Source organism: Scyliorhinus canicula, chromosome 6 (assembly GCF_902713615.1).
Source record: "Scyliorhinus canicula chromosome 6, sScyCan1.1, whole genome shotgun sequence".
Classification (NCBI taxonomy): domain Eukaryota; kingdom Metazoa; phylum Chordata; class Chondrichthyes; order Carcharhiniformes; family Scyliorhinidae; genus Scyliorhinus; species Scyliorhinus canicula.
The window spans coordinates 215483513-215510720 of NC_052151.1; the positions used below are offsets into that span (position 1 = coordinate 215483513).

At 43.4% G+C, this 27208-nt stretch overlaps 1 protein-coding gene across 1 annotated transcript; it reads right to left on the reverse strand.

Moving 5' to 3' along the window:
* Window positions 1-1511: 1511 nt before the first annotated feature.
* Window positions 1512-27208, reverse strand: LOC119966870 (erythroblast NAD(P)(+)--arginine ADP-ribosyltransferase-like). Its single transcript, XM_038798834.1, has 3 exons — window positions 27069-27208; window positions 8670-8840; window positions 1512-2821 (listed from the first exon to the last, which is right to left on the reverse strand). Exons 2-3 carry the CDS (start codon window positions 8713-8715, stop codon window positions 1983-1985), a joined length of 885 nt encoding a protein of 294 aa, XP_038654762.1. The 5' UTR covers window positions 8716-8840; window positions 27069-27208; the 3' UTR covers window positions 1512-1982.

Genomic DNA, 27208 nt, shown 5'->3' on the forward strand with positions numbered 1-27208 from the left:
TCTAGTTTCTGAGGAAAGTAGGTGTGCTTCTCAGACTGATGACAGGAGGCGTCTCTCCGAAGGACTTTGTAAGCTACTGAGTACTAATGTCATGAATAAGTGGCAGTGATTTTCCAGTGGTATGGATTTTCCTTGATTGGAATTATCTAAGGCCATGAACAAGTCGGCTGAACGACCTTTCTTTATTTTTATTTGTAGTGCCATTTAAATGTTGGTTGAACAGGAGTTTCTTTAATTGGGCGTTAATGAGATTGCCCTGCGTTAATATTAATGTTTGTTCGAAAATAAAATATCTGTAATTGTCAGTGGACCCTCTCGGGATAGGGAGATAGGGTGTTGTAGGTGTTAGCGCTGTTGCTGTATGGTGTCAAGCGTCTTAGACTGATAACAGAAGGCGTCTCTCCGAAGGACTTTCTAAGCTACTGAGTACTAATGTCATGAATAAGTGGCAGTAAACCTGTGGTATGGATTTTCCTTGATTGGAATTATCTAAGGCGATGAACAAGTCGGCTGAACGACCTTTCTTTATTTTTATTTGTAGAGCCATTTAAATGTTGGTTGAACAGGTGTTTCTTTAATTTGACGTTAATGAGGTAGCCCTGCGTTAATATTAATGTTTGTTCGAAAATAAAACATCTGTATTTGTCAGTGGACCCTCTCGGGGTAGGGTGATAGGGTGGTCCAGGGGTTAGTACTGTTGTTTTATGGTGTCAAGCGCCCAGATTCGAACCGGCCCCGGGTCACAGTCCGTGTGGAGCTTGAACATTCTCCCAGTGCCTGCGCTAGTCTCATCCCCACAACCAAAATGATGTGCAGTGTAGGTGGATTGGCCACCCCGTTAGTTGTAAAAAACATATTGTGTACTCTAAATTTAGTTTTTAAAGTAATCTCTCCTTGAGAAAAGTATCCTTTCCTCGCAGTTTACAAATTGAAATAGCGTCTCCTAATATAAATTGGGGTCTGGTCTGGGTACCACAACGGTAGTGATAGCTTTTCCAGATATGTCGTATCAAACTCGATTCTTGAGTTTCTTCATCGATGGTCCAGTTGTATAGTAGACACAATTTTTGTTCACAATTCAATTGAGTGATTCTATGAAGGCAGAGGCCGAAACATTCAGTGAAATAATGTCCTGAGTTAAATCGGGAGATAAGGCGAACTTGACCTCCCGTCGCAGACGAACTGAACATGAGCAGCATTGGGAAATATCGTCCTGAATAATGGATCATACTCTCCCCATGTGTCTGACCACTGCGTAAAATATCGGTTTTTGCAGCTGAGAAGAACAAACAAACGTGTGATTTATATTATTTACCCTTGATTTCCCAGGGATCATTGATGCTTTATTCTATTCATTCTGGAGCCATTAATCACTGATTATCATTGCCTTCGGAAAGGATATTTGAATCGGATGCTTAAGAACAATGTAACCTGTTGATTCAGAAGTGTCGATCAAATATCACCAAACGTGGCTTCAGTCTTATTTGGGAAATTAATGAAATATGTCTCGATTGAAAACTGCAGATCCATTTTGATTTAATTGTGTGAATTATTTTCATCAATAAACTATGAGGCAGTTGGGACCATAGACATTACGAACTGCTGTACCTTTACCGGCTCTGTGGTATCTTGTTAAGTCCCAAATTCTGTTCCTTGCCTCCATTTTTGAAATTTACCCGCTCAAGTGCTTATTCCATCCCCATTTTAAAAATACAATTGAAACTGCTCCGTCCGGTCAGTGTGCTCTCTGTTACAACAAATCAACTGTGAAAATAATCTTTTTATACTATAGTTTCCATTATTCGTTAATTGTTGAGTTAGAAAAGTTTTGAAAATACCGAGGAGTCCAGAGGATTGTGGAAGAGGAGAGTTGAGGACAACTTTGGAACAGCTGTGATTTTTTCCAATAATTCAGCAATACTTTACACGGAGATGGGAATCTAGGACAACAGCCATCTAAAATCTCACGACCAACTACGAAACTACATGGTGATGGACGTGAGCACCGCCAGAATCCACAGTACCCTCGAAGCCGAAATATAATTCCCCTTACAGGGCACCACCATTACTCCACCGTCTTTGCCCTTTTCCAGTTTCATTCGGACTCCATGCTTCCTCTGCCCCATGAGAAAAATATTCATGCCATATGTCCTGGAAGAGCTCTTTCCCACTCGAAACACCTCGTAAGGTGGGATCAGAACCTCCTTCTGGCCTGGAAAACGGGAACACTGCGTGATGTTAGCACCGTACAGTGTGCGTATCGTGAATAAGGTGTTAGATTCGCTTGTTTTGTTAATGAAGTGAAGTGCAACATATTTACTAAACGAGGTAGAAGCAAAGGATCCAAATCGCATCTCAGATCCCTCCGCGCCCTCAGCCTCCATTCTTATCCCTCTGTAAGTCAACACTGCTGATTTTGTAGACTCATCTTTCAGTTTCTGCAGGGCAACAGTGAGCAGGTACTGAAAACTTTTGAATTTGAAATTCTTCGCATAGATTTCGTCAGTGGCTCCATATTCTCTAACTTCGTCATTGAATATTTTATTGAATGGGTTGCCCACAGGGTATTTAGCAGTATAGGCGTAAATTGCTAGCATGTATTCCTTTCTAAGGCCACGAGGTATTGTGCAATTCATTTTATCTTCTGCATTGCGCCAAACATCATCAAATGTGTTGTTTTCTCTATTATGTTTGATGCTTTCTATTGCAATCTGATCGGATTCATCACTCTGAATGAAGATATAAGCTGCAGAGCTTTCCATCATTCCAAGTTGGATGACATTGCTCATTTCACTGACACTGGCCACAGAAAGTTTTTGGTCTGTAAAATAGAGAATAAATGTGACCCACTGTCAGGACTTAAGAGGAGATGTACATTGATTATCTAAGATGAGAACAGTTAAAACGAACGAATGAAGGACATCACATTTATGTGAGATATTTCACAGATTTGGAAGTCCTCAAGTACTTTACACACAGCGAAGAATATGTCTGAAGTGTAGTTGTTACTCTAATGTGGGGAAATAATGGGTTTCACAACCGCCAACAGAAACACCTTAAATTGCAACAATCACGTGATGATCTGTAGAACATTACTATTGGCCATGACTTTCGATGCGTTGTCCTGCATGTGAATTATGTAATGCTACGTGATGATTGACGCCAAGCTGAGGGTGTGCACTCCAAATTTACACCTCCGACATTGTCGTGTCCCCTCATCGGAAAACTGTATTTTTCTAATTTAACACTTCTTCCAAGTCCACAGCGTTGTCGGAAAAAAACTAATCATAAAATTGAAACATAGCTAGTTAATATAAAAAGTTTAAAATCAAGATAATAGGAACATAGAAATGACACAAGTATTTGACCGGAAGCTTGAAATACCTTAAATATTGAATTACATTTCTTAAAATAGGTAGGGATTTATAAGTTTGCAATTCTTCCTACTAATTTTCGACCATTTACGTGCTGTACATTGTGGTATTTATTTCATTCATGTGCTGAATAATGTACTATTTTATCATGTTTCAATAGAATAAATGAAATAAATAAGAAGAAATACTAATCACCATTTTGGGGTCTAAAGGTTTAGACGTTCGGTATCCTCGAAGTCATCAACACTGCGGTCAATTCTGCTTCAAGTACAATCAAGGCTTTGCGATCAAGAATCCAAATATTCGACCAACAAAATCGTGAATGAGGGGCTCTGGGAATGGAATTGCCGCTGAACTAGTGTAATATTCTCCGAACCCTGATTCGAATCCCGCCACGGAAAGTAATGGAAATTAAACTCAATAAAATAGCTGGATGTAAAAATCTAAGGATGACCACGAAACCCATCGGCATCACGAATACTCTTTCGAGAATGAAATCTGCCACCACTACCCGGTCAGGCCTACACGTAACATGTAAATCCAGACCCATACCCATATGGCCGAGCAAGCTGGACAGACCAACACCTAAGACTAGAAGGCCATAAAACCTGGGGTACATAAGACACAGGAGCAGAGTTTGGCAATTCGGTCCATCCAGTCTGCGCCATCATGAAAATGAAAAATGAAAATCACTTATTGTCACGAGTAGGCTTCAATGAAGTTACTGTGAAAAGCTCCTAGTCGCCACATCCCGGCGCCTGTCCGCGGAGCCTGGTACGGGAATCGAACCGTGCTGCTGGCGTGCTTGGTCTGCTTTAAAAGCCAGCGATTTTAGCTCAGTGAGCTAAACCAGCCCCTATCATTCAATCATGTCTGATATTTTTATCATCCCCATTCTCCTGCCTTAGCCCCATAAACCGTGATCCCCATATTGATCAAAAAACAATCTATATCAGTCTCAGTGATGTGGCCTCCACAGCTTCCTGTGGCAAAGAGTTGCACAGATTCACCACCGCCTGCCAAAATAAATTCCTCTCATCTCAGTTTTAAAGGATCGTCCCTTTAGTCTCAGGTAGTGTCCTTTGGTTTTAGTTTCTTCTACAAGTGGAAACATCCTCTCCACGTCCATTCTATCCACGACTGGTAGTATCCAGTAAGTTTCAATAAGATTCCCCCCTCAACCTTCTAACCTCCAAAGAGTGCAGTCCCGGTGTCCCCAACCGTTCCTCATATGAGAAGTTCTTCATTCTTGGGATCATTCTTGTGAACCTGCTCTGGATCCATTCCAAGGCCAGGAGATCCTTCTTTAGATACGGGGCCCAAAACTGCTCACAATACTCCAAATAGGTTCAGACAAGAACCTCATATAGCCTCAGAAGTACGTATCTGATCTTGTATTCTAGCCTTCTCAACATGAATGCTAACATTGCATTTTCCTTCCTGAAAGTTAACTTTAAGAGAATCCTGAACAAGGAGATCCAAGTCCCTTTGTTCTTCTGATTTCCTAAGTATCTTCCCATTTAGAAAATAGCCTATGCCGCCATATATCTTTCCAAAGTGCATAAGCTTATACTATTCCACATTGTATTCCATGTGCCACTTCTTTGCCCACTCTCCAAGCCTGTCCAAGTGCTTCTGCAGCCCGCCTGCTTCACAATGCTATCTGTCCCTCGACAGGTCTTTGTATCATCTGCAAACTTAGCAACAGTGCCTACAGTTCCTTCTTCCAGATCATTAATAAACATTGTGAAACATTCTGGTCCCAGCACCGATTCCTGAGGCAGGCCGGCTACGAGCCTGAAAAAGACCGCTTTACCCCTACACTCCACCTGCTGCCAGTCAGCCAATCCTCAATCCATGCCAGCGTCTTAACCTTAACACCATGGGTTCTTAGCTTATTTAAGCCTCCTATTCTGCACCTTTTCAAAGGCCTTCCGGGAATCTAAGTAAATCACGTCCACTGGCTCTCCTTTGTCTGACGTCCGTATTAATTTCTCAAACAACTCTAACTGATTTGTCAGAAAGACTTTCCCTAGACAATGCCGTGCTGACTGAGTCCTACTTTATCATTCACTTCAAAGTGCTCCGTAATCTCATCTTTAATAATGGACTCTCAAATATTACCAACGACCGAAGTTAGACTAACAGGCCTGTAATTTCCCGTCTTCTAGCTCCATCCCTTCTTAAGCAGCGGTGTGACATTACCCACTTCCCTGTCAACTGTCATGTCTTCCGGGATCCTTCCTGTCTCCAGTGTTTCTTGAATGATCACCACCAATACCTCCACAATCTCCTCAGCTATGTATTTTTCAACCCTGGAGTGTAGTTCATCCGGTCCAGTTGAGTTATCCACCTTCACACCTTTCAGTCTCCCCAGAACATTCTCCTTCGCGATGGTCAATGGACTCACCTCTTCCCCCTGATTCTCCTGGAGCTCCGGCACTCCACTGGTGTCTTCCAGCGTGACGACCGATGTAAAGTAACTAATCAGTTCCTCTGCCATTTCAGTGTTTCCTATAATTACTTCTCCAGCCACATTTTCCAGTGGTCCAATGTCTAATTTTGCCTCTCTCTTACCTTTTGTATATTGAAAAACACTCTTCCTATCTTCGATTATATTGCTATCTAGCTTGCACTCATGACCCTGCAAAATCTTCCTTCTTAATATCTGGGTGCATCAAGCGGCACATACTCAGCAATGCACTTATCATGTCCTCTTCAATGACCTCACCGTCACCAACGAACCTACCAGAGAAGAATCTGTCCAGGAATGCATCTTTGGACGTTACCATCGCAGAGTCCTTGTGGCGAAAATGTACCGTCTTCACATTGAGGATACCTTCCATCGTGTTGTGGCATTGCAACAGTGCTGTATGGGATATACTTTGAACAGATCAAGCAAATCCAGAGTGGGTGTCGGTGGGGCGCTGTGTGGCACCGGTAGAAGCAGACTTGTACTCAGCCACAATCTGGCCTGATCAATTCACCACTCTTGCATTACCAGCAAGCCGGGGGATCAACCATGTTTCAATGAAAGTGTAGAAGAGCATGCCAGGAGCAAAACAAGGAAGACCTAAAAACGAAGTGTCGACATTGTGAAGCTACAACAGAGGGATGCCAATGTGCCAATCATCAAGACATCAAGTAATAGACTGATCTAGGCGATTCCAAAACCAATCCATCAAATATAAGCTCCACGGTCCTGCCACATTCAGCTGTGAATTGGGGTGGGCATTTACAAACTCTCTGGATTATGAGGCACCACAAATGCCGCATTCCTCGTGATGGTGGAGCAAAACTCTACAAACGACAAAGCTGAATCATTCACAACAGTGTTCAGCCAGGAGTTCCTAGTGGATGCTCCATGTCTCTTTCCTCAGTGTCCCCAGCATCACAAGTCTCACTCTGTCAGTCTTCAGCCAATATGATTCACTCCACCTGATCGCAAGGCACTGAATATTACAAAGGACATGGGCCCTGACAATAGTCAGTAAACAGTACTGAAGACATTGTGCTCCAGAAGCTGCCACACGCCTAGCCAAGCTTCTACAGTGCAGCTGCAACGTCAAGGGACTGTGTGAAACTGCCCAGATGTGTGAAGTACAGAAACAGGACAGATCCCACACTAACCAATTGCCACCGTCCTAGTCTGCTGCCAATTGGCAGCAAAGTGATGAAAGGAGTTAGCAATAGTGCATAAAGCAGCACCTACTCAGCAATAACTTGTTCACGAGAGCTCATTTGGGTTCAGCCCAATTCAGGTCATGCGAATTCTGACCTAATTCCAGCATTGGTTTTAACATGGACAAAATATGTGAATGCAAGTGCTGAGGTCAGAGTGACTGCAGTTAACATCAAGCAACATTTCACAGCGTATGGTACGAAGGAGTCCTAGCTAAAGTGGTCAATGGGAGTCAGAGGGTAATATCGCCCCTCGATTAAGTCATACCTGGCACAGGGGGAAATGATTATGGTGACTGGAGGACATCACTTCAGGAATTCCTAGGGGTTGTGTCTTCAGCCGAACCATCTTCAGCTTTTTGATAGATGACCTACCTTCCATCATAGGGTCAGAAGTGGGGATGTTCGCAGATGACTGCGCACCATTCAGCATCATTTGTGACTCCATTGAAGATAACGTTGTCCATGTTCAAATGTAGCAAACTCTGCACAATATATTTTTTGGGCTGAAAAGTGGTAATTTACTTTCGCGCCACACAAGTGCCAGGCAATGGCCATCTCCTGCAGGGGAGGAATTAGCCGCCATCCTTGCCATTCAATGGCAGTGCCTTCGCTGAATCCCACGCCATCGAAATCCTGGCGGTTACCATTGATCTAAAACTGAAATGTACTAGCCATGTTAATACTGTGACCACCAGAGCAGGTCAAATCTTCAGTATTATACGGCGAGTAACTCACCTTCTGACCACCCCCCCCCCCGCTCAAAAATCGACAAACTGTGCCACCTGTCTATACAATCCCCAAGATGCACTGCAAAAACTTGCTAATGTACGTCAATGTAGCGCCTGACAAACCTTCGACTACCAAGACCTAGAGCAATTGGTACGTGTGAAACCTACCGCCTGGTGGTTGCTCTCCATGTCACTCACCACCCGACGTGAAATTATATTGCAGTTCCTTCATATTAATTGGGTGAAGATGCTGGAACACCCTCCCGTACAGTACTGTGGATGTGCCGACACCTCAGAAACTCCAGTGTCTCAAGAAAGCAGTTCATCACCAGCATAAAGAGCAAACTGGGAAGGGCAAGAAATGGTGGCCTAACTAACGACTCCGACATCCCTAAAATGAAAAAGACTTTAAGACCATAAGACACAGGAGCAGAACTAGGCCACTCGGCCCACCGACTCTGCTCTGCCATCCAACCATGGCTTCTATTTTTAATCAAGAACCGTATTAATCGAAAACCGATCTATCTCTGTCTTAAAGACACTCACTGATGTGGATCTACAGCCTTCTGCTGCAAAGTGCTCCACACATTCACCACCCTCTGGCTGAAGAAAAGTTTCCTCATCTGTGCATTGAAGGATCGTCCTCTTAGTCAGATATCGTGACGTCTGCTCTAGTGTTTTCTACAAGTCGAAACATCCTCTCCAAGTCCACTCCATCCAGGCCTCACAGTATCCAGTAAGTTTCAATAAAATCCCCCCCCCCTCATACTTCTATAATTATCGAGAAAATATGAAAATCATATCAACCAATGTTGATTTCAACAATGATGTCAACATTGGAATCAAAGAAATACCGTTTCTGTAAAATAATGTGGATACTTACACGTAAAGCATAGGAGGATAAACGCCATAAAATGCAAACTGTCCATGGTTTCTCTCTTCCCTGCTTCGTTTCTCTGGATTTGACCGGTATTTATTCAGGAACAGCCTTTATTCTGAAGAATATTATTCAGTGAAGTCGAATAGTTTACTCTGGATATTCCGGCCAATAACCCTGAAAGTGAAACGAAAGACATTATAAAATCAACTGTAAGTCTCCTTTCTTCTCTATCTCTCTCTTTCTTTATAGCTTTATCGCTCTCTCACTCTCCTCGCTCCCCTCAGACGTTTTCTTCCTGTCCGACCGACACACTGCTAATGAGGGAATTTTCGAGCGTCTGCACATTTCGCTCTCAGAACGACAGTCTCAAGCGGTGAAAGATATATATTTGTCTTTATTCTCCCAGGCTCCTGGATATTTACAATGCACCCAAAGAGGATTAGACAGGTTATGCACTCCTGTTTCGGACTGTGCATCAGCGTCAGCTTCTGTGCAATCGACGTACCTATTTTCCAAAACTAATCAAATTGCTGCCTTGAGTAACTCAGTGACGGCTTATGCGCACTTGCCTTTCACGTGTCGTGATAGGGATAAATTAAGCCCTTTTTAGACCTCCTTGGTACAATGAGAGAAACTGCAACCGCTGTCTCAGGAATGGGGCCAGTCTCTTGAAGGAAGGCTCGCGTCTTGCCCAAGTCCAGCGATGATGAACTTGTCATCAGCCACTGAAATGCTTAATACAATTGAAGAACATAAAAAACTAGTATCAGCGCATTGAAAATATCGGAAGCAGACGCGGAAACATTCACATTATAGACTATGACACCGCACAACGGCAAACAAAACTGTAACACCATTGAACATCGCTGGAATAATAGTCGGTGTAACATAAAGTGCTGCATGAAACTGCGCACAGCGAGGCCTAAAAGCACACATTATATGTAATTGCACTGAGTGAAAAATAATATGTACAGATGGGGAAGCACTACATTTATTCTCCAATAATTACTTACGTTTTGATTGTTCATAACGCGATAAGATAACAAGGGCATTTCAGCTGTAACGTGGCGCATCCAGCCTCTATTGTTCCCTCATAAATGCAGCACCAGTTTGTCAGAGATCTCTCACTACTGCACATCTGCCAGCACAGTACCTATTGTTCACAGAGTGGTTCGCTTGCCAATTGCTTCAAAGGCAGCGTACCACTGCACCGTATTGTTTTCGTTATCTCCAATGCTTTGGTTTCTCCACAATGCTGGATGTGGATAGCTATCGTCATTATGACGAAGTGGCGCTCTCTCAGCAATGCACTTCCAACAATGTAGCACTTCCTCATTAATAATGCATGCAGATGACCGCGCTCCGTCAGCAACTCCTCTGCACGACAGTGATTTGCAGGAGAATAAGTGCACAGAGATAGTACTGATGATTTCGCCCTCATTCAGCAATACAACAGATTGTGACTTTTTTTTACTGATGGTCAGTTAATCGTGCTGCTCAATGATTGGCGTGGGACAGAAGGTATTTCGCGCATTTGACAGAGGCACAAATATTGGGTAAAGTGGGAACGGGAAGAGTAGGATGTGTTTCACAAACACGATCCTGTAACCAAATGGTATCATAGAATGTAATCCCTACAGTGGAGAATGAGGTCATGTTGCCCATCGAATCTTCACCGGACCTTGGAATAAATACACTATTTAAGCTCCCTTAATTCCACTCTATCCCCTTAACCGCACCTAATCGTCTGGGCACTAAGGGGCAAATCAGCATAGAAATCCACATAAGCTGCACAACTTTGAACAGTGTGAGGAAACTTGCGCAGTCACGGGAGAAATTGCAAACTCCACAAAGATCAGTCGATGGAATATCTGACAAATTGATGAGACTATGGTATCAATAACGAAATGTACAATGGAAGTGCAGATAAAAGCAGAATATACAAATTTAGGATCTGGGCTGCAGGTAAGAAGTTCATGGAATCACAGGAATCACAGAAAGGTTACAGCACAGGCGGTAGCCATTTAGCCCATCTTACCAGCCAGGGGACTTGTCCTTTTAATTCCTACCTTTCTACATCTGACACATTACCCTGTAAGATAGAGCATTAAGGTTCAGATACAGGTATCTTCACTGCCTCCACCACCAACACGGGCAGCGAATTCCAGACTCCCACTACCCCCAGTGCAAAAACCGTTTTATTCAGGGTTCCTCTATACCTTCCGTCTCGTATCTTGAATCTATCTCCCCTGGTTCTAGAATTCAACAAATATGAAACAATTTTATCCTGGCCAACCTACCTATTCACCTCTTAATTTTGTAAACCTCTATTAAGTCACCGTTCAGCCTTATTTGTTTCAAGGAAAATAACCACAACCTAACCAATCTCTCCTAGTAACCACAATTTCGCCCGCTGGTAACATTCTTGTATATCTCCTCTGCAGTCTCTCCAGAACAATACCATCCTTCCAAGTAATGTGGCGAACAGAACTGAATACAACATTCCAGCTGTGGCCTCACCAGTGGTTTGGAGAATTCCAACGTTATTGTCTTACCTTTATGTTTATTTTGTACCTCTACCAATGATAGAGATCATTCCATATGCTTTCTTAACAACCTTGTCTATTTGAACTGCTACCTGTAGGAATCTGGGTGTACGCCAAGATCTCTCACTTCATTTACCCATCTTAGCATATTCTCGTTTAATGTGTATTTTCTTCAACTAGGGGAACTGGCAGCATGGGTTGGTACCTGGGACTTCGATGTTGTGGCCATTTCAGAGACATGGATAGAGCAGGGACAGGAATGGTTGTTGCAAGTTCCGGGGTTTAGGCGTTTTAGTAAGCTCAGAGAAGGGGGCAAAAGCGGGGGAGGTGTGGCGCTGCTAGTCAAGGACAGTATTACGGTGGCTGAAAGGATGCTAGATGGGGACTCTTCTTCCGAGGTAGTATGGGCTGAGGATAGAAACAGGAAAGGAGAGGTCACCCTGTTGGGAGTTTTCTATAGGCCACCTAATAGTTCTAGGGATGTAGAGGAAAAGATGGCGAAGATGATTCTGGAAAAGTGCGAAAGTAACAGGGTAGTTGTTATGGGAGACTTTAACTTTCCAAATATTGACTGGAAAATAATAGTTCGAGTACATTAGATGGGTCGTTCTTTGTACAATTTGTACAGGAGGGTTTCCTGACACAATATGTTTACAGGCCAACAAGAGGCGAGGCCACATTGGATTTGGTTTTGGGTAATGAACCAGGCCAGGTGTTAGATCTGGAGGTAGGTGACCACTTTGGAGACAGTGACCACAAATCGGTGATCTTGACGTTAGTGATGGAAAGGGATAAGTATACCCCGCAGGGCAAGAGTTATAGCTGGGGGAAGGGCAATTATGATGCCATCAGACATGACTTAGGATGTGTAGGTTGGAGAAGTAGGCTCCAAGGGTTGGGCACACTGGATATGTGGAGCTTGTTCAAGGAACAGCTATTGCGTGTTCTTGATAAGTATGTACCAGTCAGGCAGGGAGGAAGGGGTAGAGCGAGGGAACCGTGGTTTACCAAAGAAGTGGAATCTCTTGTTAAGAGGAAGAAGGAGGCCTATGTGAAGATGAGGCGTGAAGTTTCAGTTGGGGCGCTTGATAGTTACAAGAAAGCGAGGAAGGATCTAAAGAGAGAGCTAAGACGAGCAAGGAGGGGACATGAGAAGTCTTTGGCATGTAGGATCAAGGAAAACCCAAAAGCTTTCTATAGGTATGTCAGGAATAAAAGAATGACTAGGGTAAGAGTAAGGCCAGTCAAGGACAGTGGTGGGATGTTGTGTGTGGAGGCTGAGGAGATAAGCGAGATACTAAATGAATACTTTTCGTCAGTATTCACTCAGGAAAAAGATAATGTTCTGGAGGAGAATGCTGAGACCCAGGCTATTAGAATAGATGGCATTGAGGTGCGTAGGCAAGAAGTGTTGGCAATTCTGGACAAGGTGAAAATAGATAAGTCCCCGGGGCCTGATGGGATTTATCCTAGGTTTCACTGGGAAGCCAGGGAAGAGATTACTGAGCCTTTGGCTTTGATTTTTATGTCATCATTGGCTACAGGAATAGTGCCAGAGGACTGGAGGATAGCAAATTTGGTCCCTTTGTTCAAGAAGCGGAGTAGAGATAACCCTGGTAACAATAGGCCGGTGAGCCTCACATCTGTTGTGGGTAAAGTCTTGGAGAGGATTATAAGAGATACGATTTATAATCATCTAGATAGGAATAATATGATTATGGATAGACAGCATGGTTTTGTGAAGCGTAGGTCATGCCTCACAAACTTTATCGAGTACTTTGAGAAGGTGACTGCACAGGTAGACGAGGGTAGAGTAGTTGATGTGGTGTATATGGATTTCAGTAAAGCGTTTGATAAGGTTCCCCACGGTCGGCTATTGCAGAAAATACGGAGGCTGGGGATTGAGGGTGATTTAGAGATGTGGATCAGAAATTGGCTAGTTAAAAGCAGACAGAGGATGGTGGTTGATGGCCAAATGTTCAGAATGGAGTTCAGTTACGAGTGGCGTACCACAAGGATCTGTTCTGGGCCCGTTGCTGTTTGTCATTTTTATAAATGACCTAGAGGACGGCACAGAAGGTTGGGTGAGTAAATTTGCAGACGACACTGAAGTCGGAGGAGATGTAGACAGTGTGGAAGGATGTTGCAGGTTACAGAGGGACATAGATAAGCTGCAGAGCTGGGCTGAGAGGTGGCAAATGGAGTTTAATGTAGAGAAGTGTGAGGTGATTCAATTTGGAAAGAATAACAGGAATGCGGACTATTTGGCTAATGGTAAAACTCTTGGAAGTGTGGATGAGCAGAGGGATCTCGGTGCCCATGTACATAGAGCCCTGAATGTTGCCACCCAGGTTGATAAGGTTGTGAAGAAGGCCTATGGTGTGTTGGCCTTTATTGGTAGAGGGTTTGAGTTCTGGAGCCAAGAAGTCATGTTGCAGCTGTACAAAACTCTGGTACGGCCGCATTTGGAGTATTGCGTACAGTTCTGGTCGCCTCATTATAGGAAGGACGTGGAAGCTTTGGAATGGGTGCAGAGGATATTTACCAGGATGTTGCCTGGTATGGAGGGAAAATCTTATGAGAAAAGGCTGATGGACTTGAGGTTGTTTTCGTTAGAGAGAAGAAGGTTAAGAGGTGACTTAATAAAGGCATACAAAATGATCAGAGGGTTAGATAGGGTGGACAGTGAGAGCCTTCTCCCGCGGATGGAGGTGGCTAGCACGAGGGGACATAGCCATAAATTGAGGGGTAATAGATATAGGACAGAGGTCAGAGGTAGGTTTTTTACGCAAAGAGTGGTGAGGCCGTGGAATGCCCTACCTGCAACAGTAGTGCACTCGCCAACATTGAGGGCATTTAAAAGTTTAGTGGATAAGCATATGGATGATAATGGCATAGTGTAGGTTAGATGGCCTTTAGATTTTGACTTCCCATGTTGGTGCAACATCGTGGGCCGAAGGACCTGTACTGCGCTGTATCGTTCTGTTCTATGTTCTATTTGACCTCTAAATGCATGACCTCACACTTCTCTGTGTTATATTCCACTTCCATATTTATGACCCACTCCAACAATCCATCTATGTTGTTTTGAAGATTATAAACAATGGTTTTTAAACAATGGTACCACGGTCACTTCTGCATGACCTCCCGTGTGTCTAGTGGGGATGGAAAGTCAGAGCGTCTGCTATCTCTTCCCTGGTGTCCTTCAGTCGCCTCAGTAACAATCCATCTAGCCCCAGCAAAATATCAACTTTACGAATTTCAATTCTTCTACTTCATCTTTCTTTATGATTATCCAATCCAGTATCTCGCAGTGTTCCTCCTGGACTAATATATCTGCATGATCCACTTCCTTTGTAAACAGGGAGACAAAATATTCATTTAAAATACTTCCACATCCGGTGCATCTGGATGCAAGTTCCCGTCTTCATCTCTGACAAGTCCAAACTTTTCTTTAATTAACCTGATACCATTAACAGATTGACTAAATATGTTTGGATTTTCTTAACTCTCCTTGCTCATGTTTCTTTCATGCCCTATCTTAAATTATCTTACTTCATTTTTGACTTCCTCCTGCATGTTCTGCACTTGACGAGGCTATCTCCAGTTCTTATTTTTTTTTTATCAATGTAATTTTAGAGATTTTTTTTCCAATTAAGTAGCAATTTAGCGCGGCCAATTAACCTGGCCTGCAGGTCTTTGGGGGCGAAACCCACGGAAATTTTGGGAAAATGTGCAAACTCCAAATGGACAGTGATATTGAGCTGTAATCGAACTTGGGACTTGAGGCAGCGGTGCGAATAACTGTGCCGCCATGCTGCCTGTGATTAAGTCTTCATGTCTATCGTATGCTTTATTTTTCTGTTTGAACTTTCCATGTTACCTTCTAGAAACCCAGGAGGATCTAGATTTGACAGTACCAAAGGACAAAGAAGAGGAGAGCGCAGGAATAGGACCTTCAGCCCTCCAAGCCTGCGCCTACCATGCTGCCCGTCTAAACTTAAATCTTCTACACTTCCGAGGTCCGTATCCCTCTATTCCCATTCTATTCATTTATTTGTCAAGGTGCCCCTTAAACGTCACTATCGTCCCTCCTTCCACCACCTCCTTCGGCAGAGTGTTCCAATCACCCACTACCCTCTGTGTAAAAAAACTTGCTTCGCACATCTCCTCTAAACCTTACCCCTTGCACCTTAAACCTATGCCCCCTAGTAATTGACCTCTCAACCCTGGGAAAATGCCTCTGACTATCCACTCTGTCTCTGTCCCTCATAAGCTTTCGACCTCTATCATGTCGCCCCTCAACGTTCTTTGTTCCAGTGAGAAGAAACAAAGTTTATTCTACCCATTGCTAAATATCTTCTGCACCCTCACTAAAGCCTCCACATTCTTCTGGTAGTGTGGCGACCGGAATTGAAGACTATACTCCAAGTGTGGCCTAACTAAGGTTCAGCACAGCTGCAACATGACTTGCCAATGCTAAACTCAGTGCCCCAGCCAATGAAGGCAAGCATGCCGTATGTTATCTTGACTACCTTCTCCACCTATGTTGCCCCTTTCAGTGACCTGTGGAACTGTACACCAAGATCTCTCTGACTGTCAATACTCTTGAGGGTTCTACCATTCACTGTATATTGCCTACCTGTATTAGTCCTTCCAAAATGCATCACTTCACATTTGTCCGAATTGAACTTCATCTTCCACGCCCAAGTCTCCAAACGATCTAAATCCTGCTGTATCCTCTGATAGTACTCATCTCTTTCCACAATTCATCCAACCTTTGTGTCGTCCACAAATTTACTCCAGGCCAGTTACGTGTTCCTCCAAATCATCTATATATTACGAAGAGCAAAGGAACCAGCACTGGTCCCTGCGGAACACCACGTGTCACAGCCCTCCAATCAGGAAAGCACCCTTCCATTGCTACTCTCTGCCTTCTATGACCTAGCCAGTTCTGCATCCATCTTTCCAGCTCAACTCTGATCCCGTGTGACTTCAGCTTTTGTACCAGTGTGTCATGAGGGACCTTGTCAAAGGCCTTACTGAAGTCCACATAGACAACATCCACTGCACTAACTGCATCAATGACTTTGTGGCCTCCTCGAAACACTCTATCAAGTTAGTCAGATACGACCTCCCCTTCACAAATCCGTGCTGCCTCTCGCTAATACGACACCTTGCTTCCAAATGGGAGGAGATCCTGTCTCGAAAAATTCTCTCCAGTAATTTCCTTACCACTGACTTAAGGCTCATGCCTGTACTTCCATGGATTAGCCTTGCTACCCTTCTTAAAAAAAGGAACAACTATTGGTTTTGGAGAGGAATTGTCTATTTTGTCCATTTCGGGTGTCTCATTTAGTGCTTGCCATTGGTTTTCCACATATTTATCCTCCACCAATGGTGCTAGTTCACATCAGCCAAATCCCTTCTCGTTTCTACAGAATCTGTCTTCCCCTATTTGAAGCATTTTACTGTTGCTTTGTGTCCGTCTTTTCCCATGAATTGCGATCATTATCTCCGATATAGTCACCACCATACACTTCACCGACTTGACTTACTTATTTCTCAAAGGTGTAGCATTGCATCTTCTCTCGTTGTGTTTCTCAATAATTTGCTGAAACGATTTTCCTGAACACAATGCATGAATTATTGCCCTCAGTTTCCCCTATATTATTGAATTTCTAGTTGGTATCGGGATAGCTAAATTCTCCTATTATTTCCCTCTTGTACTTACTGCTAGAGATTTGCCGGAATATTTGCTCTTCTATCTCCCTTCTACAATGTGGGGGTCGATAGTATACGCCCAGTACTGTGACTGTCCATTTTCTATTTTTAATGTTCAACCCATAAAGCCTCGTTTGCTGACCCGTTGAATCCACCATTCCTACACACAGTTGGAATTGGTTCCTTAAAGTTTAGTGCTACTCTCTCCTTTTTTTACATATAAATTTAGAGTGCATATGTGGTTTTTTTCCCAATTAAGGGTCAATTTAGCAGTGACCAATCCACCGAACCTGCTCATCTTTGGGTTTTGGGATTGAAGCCCACGTAGACACGGGGAGAAAGTGCAAATTCCACATGGGCCGTGTCCCACAGCTGGGATTTGATCCCGGGTCCTCAACGCCGTAGGCAGCAATGCTAACCACTGTGCTATGTGCCGCCCCTCCCCCTCCTTCTTTTATCTCTATCTCTTGCTTCAGAAAATTAACTACGAAAGGATTGAAGATACTCCACTTGAATGCAGTCAGCTGTCGCAATAAGATAAAGGAATTGACGACATAAATGGATGTAAATATGCATGATCTAATTGTCATTACGGGGACATAGCTGCAGGACCGCCAAAACTGGAGACTGAATGATCACGGGATTCAATATTTAAGAACGCAATGAAAAGTATAAAGAACAAAAACATGGCGTTGATAGAAGATTTGTTTGTAGCATAACGATGTAGAATCGGTTTTGGAAGAGCTAACAAACATCAAGGGGCAGCAAACGTCTGTTGTTTAAAGATCGGTAAACATGTATATGTCGGCACCAAGCAAGTCAAGAAATTAGAAGCCCATCGGGAAGGCAACGGCATAATAGGCATGTCACTGGAGCAGTGATGCAGCGACCTGAGCAATGTTCAGGAAAACCGCGTTCGAAACACGCAAATGTTGCAATTTTAGATCAATAAAATACCGAGAATTAAAAATCTAATGATGACCATGGAACAAATGTCAATATGGCCATCAAATCACGATTGATTGCCGCAAAATCCCATCTGAGGCACTAACATGCTTTCGGGAAGGCAAACTGCCATCCTTACCTGGTCTGCCCGACATGTGACTCTAGGCCAAAGCAGTATAGTTGATTCTTAAATTTCGTCTGAACGGTCCTAGTGAGCAACTCAGTTGTATTCAGCCGTGCCGAATACACAAAAATGGAATGAAACTGTACCGAACTCCAGGCATCAACCTCGGCATCGGAAATGACAATGACAATTCAAATGGCAATCCTGCAAAGTCCTCCTTCCTAATATATGGGGGTTTGTGCAATGAATGGGGGAATTGTCCAGAAACTAGTAACGCAATAGTCTGACATAAAATCATATCTTACAGGTAATGTCCTAGACACTACTATCGCCATTCTAGGGTAGGTCCTATCTCACTGGAAGGACAGGCCAAGCCGAAGAGGCGGTACAGTGGTATATAGTCGGGAGGCATTGGCCCTGGGAGTCCTGCACATGAATGCTGCGCCCCATGAATTCTCATAGCTTAATGTTAAACATGGGCAAGGAAACTTCCTGCTGATTACAATGCGGTTGTCACCATCAGCTGATTAATTAGTATTCCTCCATGGTTAACACCACTTGAAGGAAATACTGAGGGTGGAAAGGAAGCAGAATATGCTCTTGGTGGGGGACTTCAACATCAATCACCAAGAGTGGCTTGGTAGCACGACCAGAAACCGAGTTGACCGCGTCCTACATGACATAGCTGTTGAACTGGAGCTGCAGCAGGTAGTGAGGGAACCAAAAAGAGGGAAAACATGCTTCACCTCATTCTTAACAAACTACGTAACGACTTTGTTCTGTTTTCAGATTGAAAGTGCCCTTGATCATGTTGTGTAGAAGTGCCACCCTGCAAAATGGGATGGACTTCGAAAAGATCTAGAAACAGAAGACTTGGCTTGCTGAGGCACTGAGGGCCATCAGCAGCAGGTGAATAATATTCAACCACCATCTGTAAACTCAACGCGCGACTTATCCCCCTTTCTACCATTACCACCAAGCCACGGGATGAACCAAAGTTCTATGGTGAATGCAGGAGAACATGCCTGGAGCAGCACAACGCATTCCCGAATTGAGGTGCCAACCTGGTGAAGCTGCAGCACAGAATTCCTAGTGTGTCAAACAGCATAAGCAACAACTAAGAGACAAAGCTAAGCGATTCCACGGCAAACTCAGATCTATGTTCCCCAGTCTTGCCACGTCCAGCCGGGTATGGTGGTGGACAACTAAACTACTTCACTGAAGGAGGAGGCTCCACAAAATCCCCATCCTCAATGATGGTGTAGCCCAGCACATATGCGCAAAAGACAAGGCTGAGGTATTTATCGTAGCCTTCAGCCAGAACTGTCCAGTGGATGATCCAGCGACTCTCCTGGAGGTCATCAACATCACATATGCCAATATGAATCACTCCAACTGTTATTAAAGAACGGATGAAGGCACTGGATCGTGTAAAGTCTATGGGCCCTGACAACATTCTGGCAAAAGTACTGAAGACGTGCTCCAGAATCTGTCTCACTCCTAGACAAGCCTTTCCAAAATACAGATAAAACAGTGGGATCCCGGTAATGTGGAATTTTCCCAGGCGTGTCCTGTGCACACGGAACAAGGAAAATCCAATCAGCCAATTACCGCACCATCCGTCTGCTCTCCATCATCAGCAAAGCAATATAAGGGGTAATCAACACTGCTATGAAGTGGCGCGTACACAGTAGTAACCTACTGGCGGATGCTCAGTTTGTGTTCGGCCAGGTTTATTCAGCTCCTTAACTCATTGCAGTCTTGGTTTACACATGGAAAAAAACAGCTGAATGCCAGAATGCGGTAAGACAGACTCCTTGACATCGTGGCATATTTTTTCCCGATTATGACATCAACGAAACATACATCATTAAGAGATATTGGTATTAAGAGGGGAAACTGTTCACTGGTTTGAGTCATATGTAGCACATAGGAAGATGGTTGTGGTGGTTGGAGGGCAATCATCTCAGCTCCAGGGCATCACTGCAGGAGTTCCTCAGGTTAGTGTCCTCGGCCTAACCATCTTTTGCTGCTTCATCACAGAATCACAGCAGAATAATCATGATGTGCAAAAGGCATCGAGGCAATCCATGGTAAGGTCAGTTGAGATGTTTATGGATAACGACACAACGTTCAGCACCATTGGCGACTCCTCATATAATGAAGCAGACCATACTTAAATACAGCAAGTCCTGGACAATATCCAGGCTTGGGCTGACAAGTGGCAAGTTATATTCCGGTCTCACAAGTGACAGGCAATGACCATCTATTACAAAAGAAGGCCTATTCATCGCCCTTTGCCAGCCAATGGCATTACTACCGCCTAATCCCCGCAAGCAACATCTTGCGGGTTAATATTGATCAGAAACTGAACTGGACTAACTATATTAATATTATGGCTACCATGGCAGGTCTAAATCTAGGAATCCTCCGTGTTACTCACCTCCTGACCCCCCCCCCCCCCCACACAAAAAAAAGCCTGTCCACCATCTGCAAGGCACAGGTCAGGAGTGTAGTGGAAAGCTCTCCACTGGAGTGGATGAGTTGGGCTCCAGACATACTCAGTAACCTCAACAACATCCAGGACAAAGTGCTCTATTTGATTGCTCCCCTTGCACAAGCACTCCATCCCTCCACGACCGACGAGGAGTGGCAGCCCTGTGTACCATACAAAAGCTGCATTGCAGGAACCCGACAGTATACCATAGGCAGCACCTTCCAACACCATGACTGATACGTGGAAGGTCAGTAGCAGCAGACACATGGGATTGTCACCACTCACAGGTTCACCTCCAGGTCCGCCATCACCTGATTTGGAAATATATCTCCGTTCCTTCACCGTCGCTGCAGAAAAAATCCGGGAACTCCCTCCCTAACAGGAGTCGGTGTAAATATATCTCAGCGGCTGTAGCAGTTTTGATGAGAACAATTTGGATCATGTTTAACTAATTTGAGAAGCTGTTAGATCGAGCGAAGTGTATGCACCATTAGAAAGAATGTCTGGGGATGAGGATATAGGGAAGAAAGCGATACTGAGTACTTCTGAGTTCGGACCAGAGCTGTAGGGTCTAAAATTTTGAAGTGGAACAAAATACTCAGGATGCACTTATCCTCAATCTACAAACGTTAGGCTGATTAATATTGATAGTTGGATAACAACATTAAAGCTTTAATGCACTATTAGACGATTCGGAATCTAATTGTTTTGTAATATTTTAAACATTCATTAATGGCCGTGGTAAACGCTCACGTGGAAGAACAAATGTTCAACATAGCCAGGATCGTCGCTCAACCTGTTCATGGTTAAGAAGTAGTTCATGGAACATAGCCTTTTTTCGATTAACTTATATGAGAGTGATAGGAAATGGGATGGTGAGGAAAGGGTCGTCAAGAAAGAGCAGTGGTTGATAATCGGAAGAAGATTTCAGCTCAGAATATGAGAAGAATATGTGAGCGGTACAAGGGATATAAGGAAGATTGAAAAGATTCATGACTTTCTTGATAAAGACTCGTGTGGGACAGCACGGTGCCGCAGTGGGTTAGCCTTGCTGCCTCACGGCTTCGAGGTACCAGGTTCGATCCCGGATCTGGGGCACTGTCCGTGTGGAGATTGCACATTCTCCCCATGTTTGCGTGGGTTTCGGTCCCACAAAACAAAGATGTGCAAGGTAGGTGGATTGAACACACTAAATTGCGACTTGGTTGAAAAAAAATGAATTGGGTACATTAAATTTATTAAACCAAAACAAGAAAGACTCGTCTGGAGTAAGAACCCGTCAGGTCAGACAGTGAGGCGGCTGAAGTTGTCGATGACTATGGATTTGTTGATAGATAAAACAAGCATTTTGGGTGGGCTTTTAAATCTGAAAGGGATCGAAATTTAGATGTTGACGAACAACGAGTCATCTAAAAGCAGTATTTGAATGTTACAAAAAGATTACATCTCAGAATAAAAAATCAGGTACTGGGTGTACAAGTGATAAGACAAAAGATAGATGCGTTCAATTGACGGGACCATAAATATCATTACGCTGGTGTTTAACTGGCAGACTGGTTGAATTGGTAAGTCTTAAATCATTAATATTAAATGACAGTATGATGAGACGAAAATATGGTCGGTTTTCCTACCTGGAACAATAAACAATTGGACAGAATGAAGGTTTGAGAATGTGTATGCTACTTATTCGCGACAGGGTGAAGAGAAAATGTCTGATGGTTTTGAAGATTTTGCGTGGAAACAGCCAACCTTCTCATGTTGAAAGAATAGTACGAGGTAAGATATTAATATTTTAAGATTTACAGGTGAAAGTCAATCATTAATATTGTGAGATATTGTTGTTTAGATGGGATATTCAAGGAGGCGTTTCAAGTTAACAGTATGCACGCAGAGGTTTGATAATTATTTTTGCTAAAGGTGAACTTATGGACGATTTCAAGAAAATAAACATGTTTAAAGAGGCGCAGAAGCATTACCCAATGCCAGGGATTAATTATCTCAGGGAAATATAGAGCTGGATACAGATAGTTGTGAACCCTATTATCGTTCTACAGCCTGGTAAAATAGGAGCAACAGAAATATTGTAATTGGACCATCCTGGGGTATTCTGTGATTGTGTGGCAACGACAGCATTTGTATATATACTACACGAGGTATATGTACTGTAGTAACATACTAGGGTGAGAAAATAGAAGGAGTGACACAAGCACAGGATGAGAGAAGTGAGACGAACTTATCTGGAACTACATTTCGTGAGCTGAATGACAATGAAAGGAAATGAGAAAAAAGGTAAATAAAAGTAATTCACAGAGATAGGCAGAACTACAACCGGGGATTTTAAATTAAATCAAACTCATCAAACAACTCAGATTTGGGAACTCGATGTATACCTATACGATATGTGAAGGTTCGCACGTTAATGAGAAAATGGATGCACACTCATGTCAGTGCAGAAGAAAGATGGGCAGTAATCCAATTGATTCTCAAGCGACTTATTATTCAAATGAAACAAATTATTATTGGCACAAGTAGGCTTATATTAACACTGCAATTATGTTACTAAAAATACCCTAGTCGCCATACTCCGGCACCTGTTCGAGGACACTGCGGGAGAATTCAGAATGTCTAATTCACATAACAGCACGTCTTGCAGAACTTGTGGGAGGATAACGGAGCACTCGGAGGAAACACAGACACGGGGAGAACATGCTGACTCTGCACAGCTAGCGACCCAAGCCGACGAATTGAATCTGGGACCCTGGCACAGTGAAGCAATGACTGTGCTACCGCGCTACCCCCAGATTCTGTTATTCCTGAACACTCTATCCAAACTCACTGCTCTTACCTCCACCCCCCCCCCCCCCAACAACTGCATGAAGGGCAGCACTGCAGCACAGTGGTTAGCACTGTTGCTACACAGCTCCAGGGTCCCCGGTTCGATTCCCAGCATGGGTTCCTGGCTCTGTGGAGTATGCACGTTCTTCCCGTGTCTGCGTGGGTTTCCTTCGGGTGGTCTAGTTTCCTCTGACTGTCCAGGTTATGTGGATTGCCCATTCTAAATTGCCTTTAGTGTCCAAAAAAAGGTTAGCTGGGGTTACTGAGTTACGGGGATTGGGTGGAGGCGCCGGGCTTAAGCAGGACGCTCTTTCGAAGGGCCGTTGCAGACTCCATGGGCTGAATAGTTCCCTCAAAAAAACACATAGACTAGCGCCCCTGTGTAATGAATTTCTCATGCCTCTTCATGCATAGGATATGAGGGCCAATTAATCCATTTTCCCGGATATTGCATGCTGTCTCTTTTCAAATAAAGCAGAACCGGAAACCATTCGAAAGAGCCATTAAACAATGACTAAAGTTATGTAGTTATAATCTATGCACAATCTACATAAAGTTGAAATAATATCTACTTTGCAAATGTCCTCATTCTTGATACTATGAAATCGCATACTTTTACCAGTTCTCTGTGGCTTTTACAAGGATTCATACAGACTCGAACACTTTGCTCTATTGTGTCTTCGCGGCTGCTGTCACACCTGCTGAGATTGTCCAGCATTTTCTGTTTTATCTTAATCAGTTGACATCCCGTGATTGTTGTTCAGCGCGGTAGCATAGTGGTTAGCACAATTGCTTTACAGCTCCAGGATCCCAGGTTCGATTCCTGGCTTCCTCACTGTCTGTTCGGATTCTGCACGTTCTCCCCGTGTGTGCGTGGGTTTCCTCCGTGTGCTCCGGTTTCCTCCCACAGTCCAAAGATGCACAGATTAGGTGGATTGGCCATGTTAAATTGCCCTCCGTGTCCAAAATTGCCTTAGTGCTGGGTGGGGTTACTGGGTTATGGGGATTGGGTGGAAGTGTAGGCTTGGGTAGATTGCTCTTTCCAAGAGCTGGTGCAGACTCGATTGGCCGAATGGCCTCCTTCTGAACTGAAAAGTCTATGAAATATTATGGCGGTCAGAGCCCGATGCAACACAGACGTTCGATGGATTGCAGGATAATAAAATTCGTAAGGAAGAGGGATTTGTTCCCCATTAAAAATTTGTAGTATTGCACTGAAATGTTTGGACAGTCTAAATTCGTTACATAACTTGATTTAGCAAACGGATATTGTGAATTAACTTTGGTGAAAACCGCAAAAGAAATGTCAGCATTCGTGGCGCCCAATGGAGAAAATCAGTTTAAGTTATGTGGTTTGGACGGTGGAATGCACCCGCAACATTTCAGAGACTTAACACTAAAGGTATTCAAGGAATAACTTATTATGCAGGAGACTTTGACGATTTACTGGTGTCAAATCCGAGTTGGGAACAGCATCTACAATGTGTAAAATCAATGATTAAAAGAAACTAACCTAGTCGTAAATGTGACAAAAGGTGTTTGATAGATCTTACGTTTCACAATTTGGAACGAGCGTGAGTCATGATGAGGCGACTCCCAAATGCAAGATAAATGGAATTTTGGGATTTTCCAGAATCCATGACAAGAGAATGGAATTTAGAATCTCTGAGAATTGCTGGATTTTATCATGCATCTGTGTTGAGCATTAGCAGTGTGAAGCAACCACCCTTGATGAAGACAAATAAATTTAACTGGATGGTGGGCTGTCAACTTGAAATCCAATATTTAAAATAAATAGTTTGTTTAACTTTCAAAACTGAGGAGATTAATTGGTTGAATGTGCGATATTTAGCAAACTAATCGCTCGCAGGCACTGATTGTATATGGACTTTGGGTAGTTTGCCAAACTTTGTAATATGCGTAAAACGATTCTATGTGTATAGTTGACATACCAAGCACTGGCAGATGGAACAGAGGCAAATCAGTTCTCTCAAAGAAACACATTGACTAGCGCCCCTGTCTAAATAATTTCTAATAACATACCTACGCTGCTTCATGCACAGGATATCTGCGCCAATTAATCCATCTTTCCAGATATTGCATTCTGTCTCATTTCAAATAAAGCAGAAAACGAAACCATTCGAAGGCGCCACTAAACACTGACGAAGGTTATGAAGTTATATTCTATGCACACTACATAAACATTAATTACTATCTACTTTGCAAACGTTCTAATGAGGTGCTAAGGCTCGCAGCAAATTTGCCACGGTATACTTTCTTTAAAAATTAAAGTATCTATTTCCAATTACCAAGAAACACAAAATAAAGCACTCGGAAGAAGGCCTGCAAAAATAATTGATACATGTACTGTACTGAGATCAGGGTAAGAGAAAATATTGCCTGATCCGAAATGAATGTGCAAGGAAGATACAATTAAATATATTTTCAACAGCGCAAAAATTAAGTAGAGTAACAGAAATAAATTTTACTCAGGAGGGTGGAAGAACGATTAATTGGCAACGTGAAGTAACAGTCAGCTGATGCTGGGAGGCGACATCAGTCGATAACCTTGTTGGGCAATCAGAGACTTATCATACAACCTTGAAGCCACAGGCTCTCCTCGTTAAGGCCGGTCAGAGTGCAATAACATAATTCATTATTCTTTCCAAGCCGAAACAACCAGCGTAAATAAGCAGCAGCTTTCACTGACCAGAGTGCTCAGAACGTTTGAAGATGAACCTTGCAAAGTATTAAAGATCACCTGAAAAGGGGCTTGAGTGGAGCAGAAGTTTAACGGACCATCTTCCTACTTTGGGTCCATGAAGTCAATACTGCTACTGAGTATTGAGGGGTGAGGTTTCTGGAGAATGTGGAATATGTCCCAATTAAGGAAACAGATAGATTTTGGAAGCTTCCAGAGCTGGGGAATGTTATTAGTTGCAGAGCATTTCTTATTATTTTAGGAAAAGAGAAAATGCAAATCTTATCGCCAGCCTGGGTTCATTGAGAGGTGTGAGAATATGGAGGAATGTTTAACGGGATAAATGAAGGTGAGGTGAAATCAGGAGACTTCTGGGTGAGCTCAAATGTCCAAAGGGCCCAAGGTAATTGCAATAGATCAGAAGACTTATGGACCCTCGGTGTCACCGTAGTGGATAGCGGTTTCATCAGTACATGAGCACACTATTGAAATAAACGAAACAGAAACTGATCAAATCCCGGGCACACGGGACGTAGCAAAGTCTGAGGGAAGCAATAGATCCGCTAGGCCTGAACAAGTTCCCGCTGGCGTGAAAATTGTGTGGCCTAGTTCAAATTGTTTTACTCTATCAAAAACATGGGAAGGTCTGATAGAGACCTTCAATATCCCGAGGACTCTGGACCGAGTATATAGGGAAAAACGGAGAGGGATTTGCAGAATCAGCTGATTTGATGTAAACACAGCAACTGTTTCTAGTCTGGAACGCGCTGCAGGTTCAACTGAGGCGTTTTGGAGGGCATTCGATGTTCACTTGAATATAAACGAAGTGTAGGGGTAGGGGAAAAGGCGGCGGGGAGGGGGGGGGGGTTACACGAAGTCAGGATGCTCGTTTGGAAAGCCGGTGCAGACATGCCTGTCCAATGGCCTCATTCTGTGCCGTAACAATTCTGTGATGAATGGCTGGAACTGGATTGAAACAGAGAACCGAGGAGAAGGGAGAGGCACAAACACACTGAAGATATAAACGTACCTCGATTCACCGGCCTTCTCCTATTTTTCCGCTCAGAACACCTGCGTCGAGCTCAGAGGGCTATGTTTACCTTTAAATCAGGTCACGTGTCTTATTTTCTTTTGTCGAGTGACGTCTTGAGAATGTGTTCTGACCTTGAA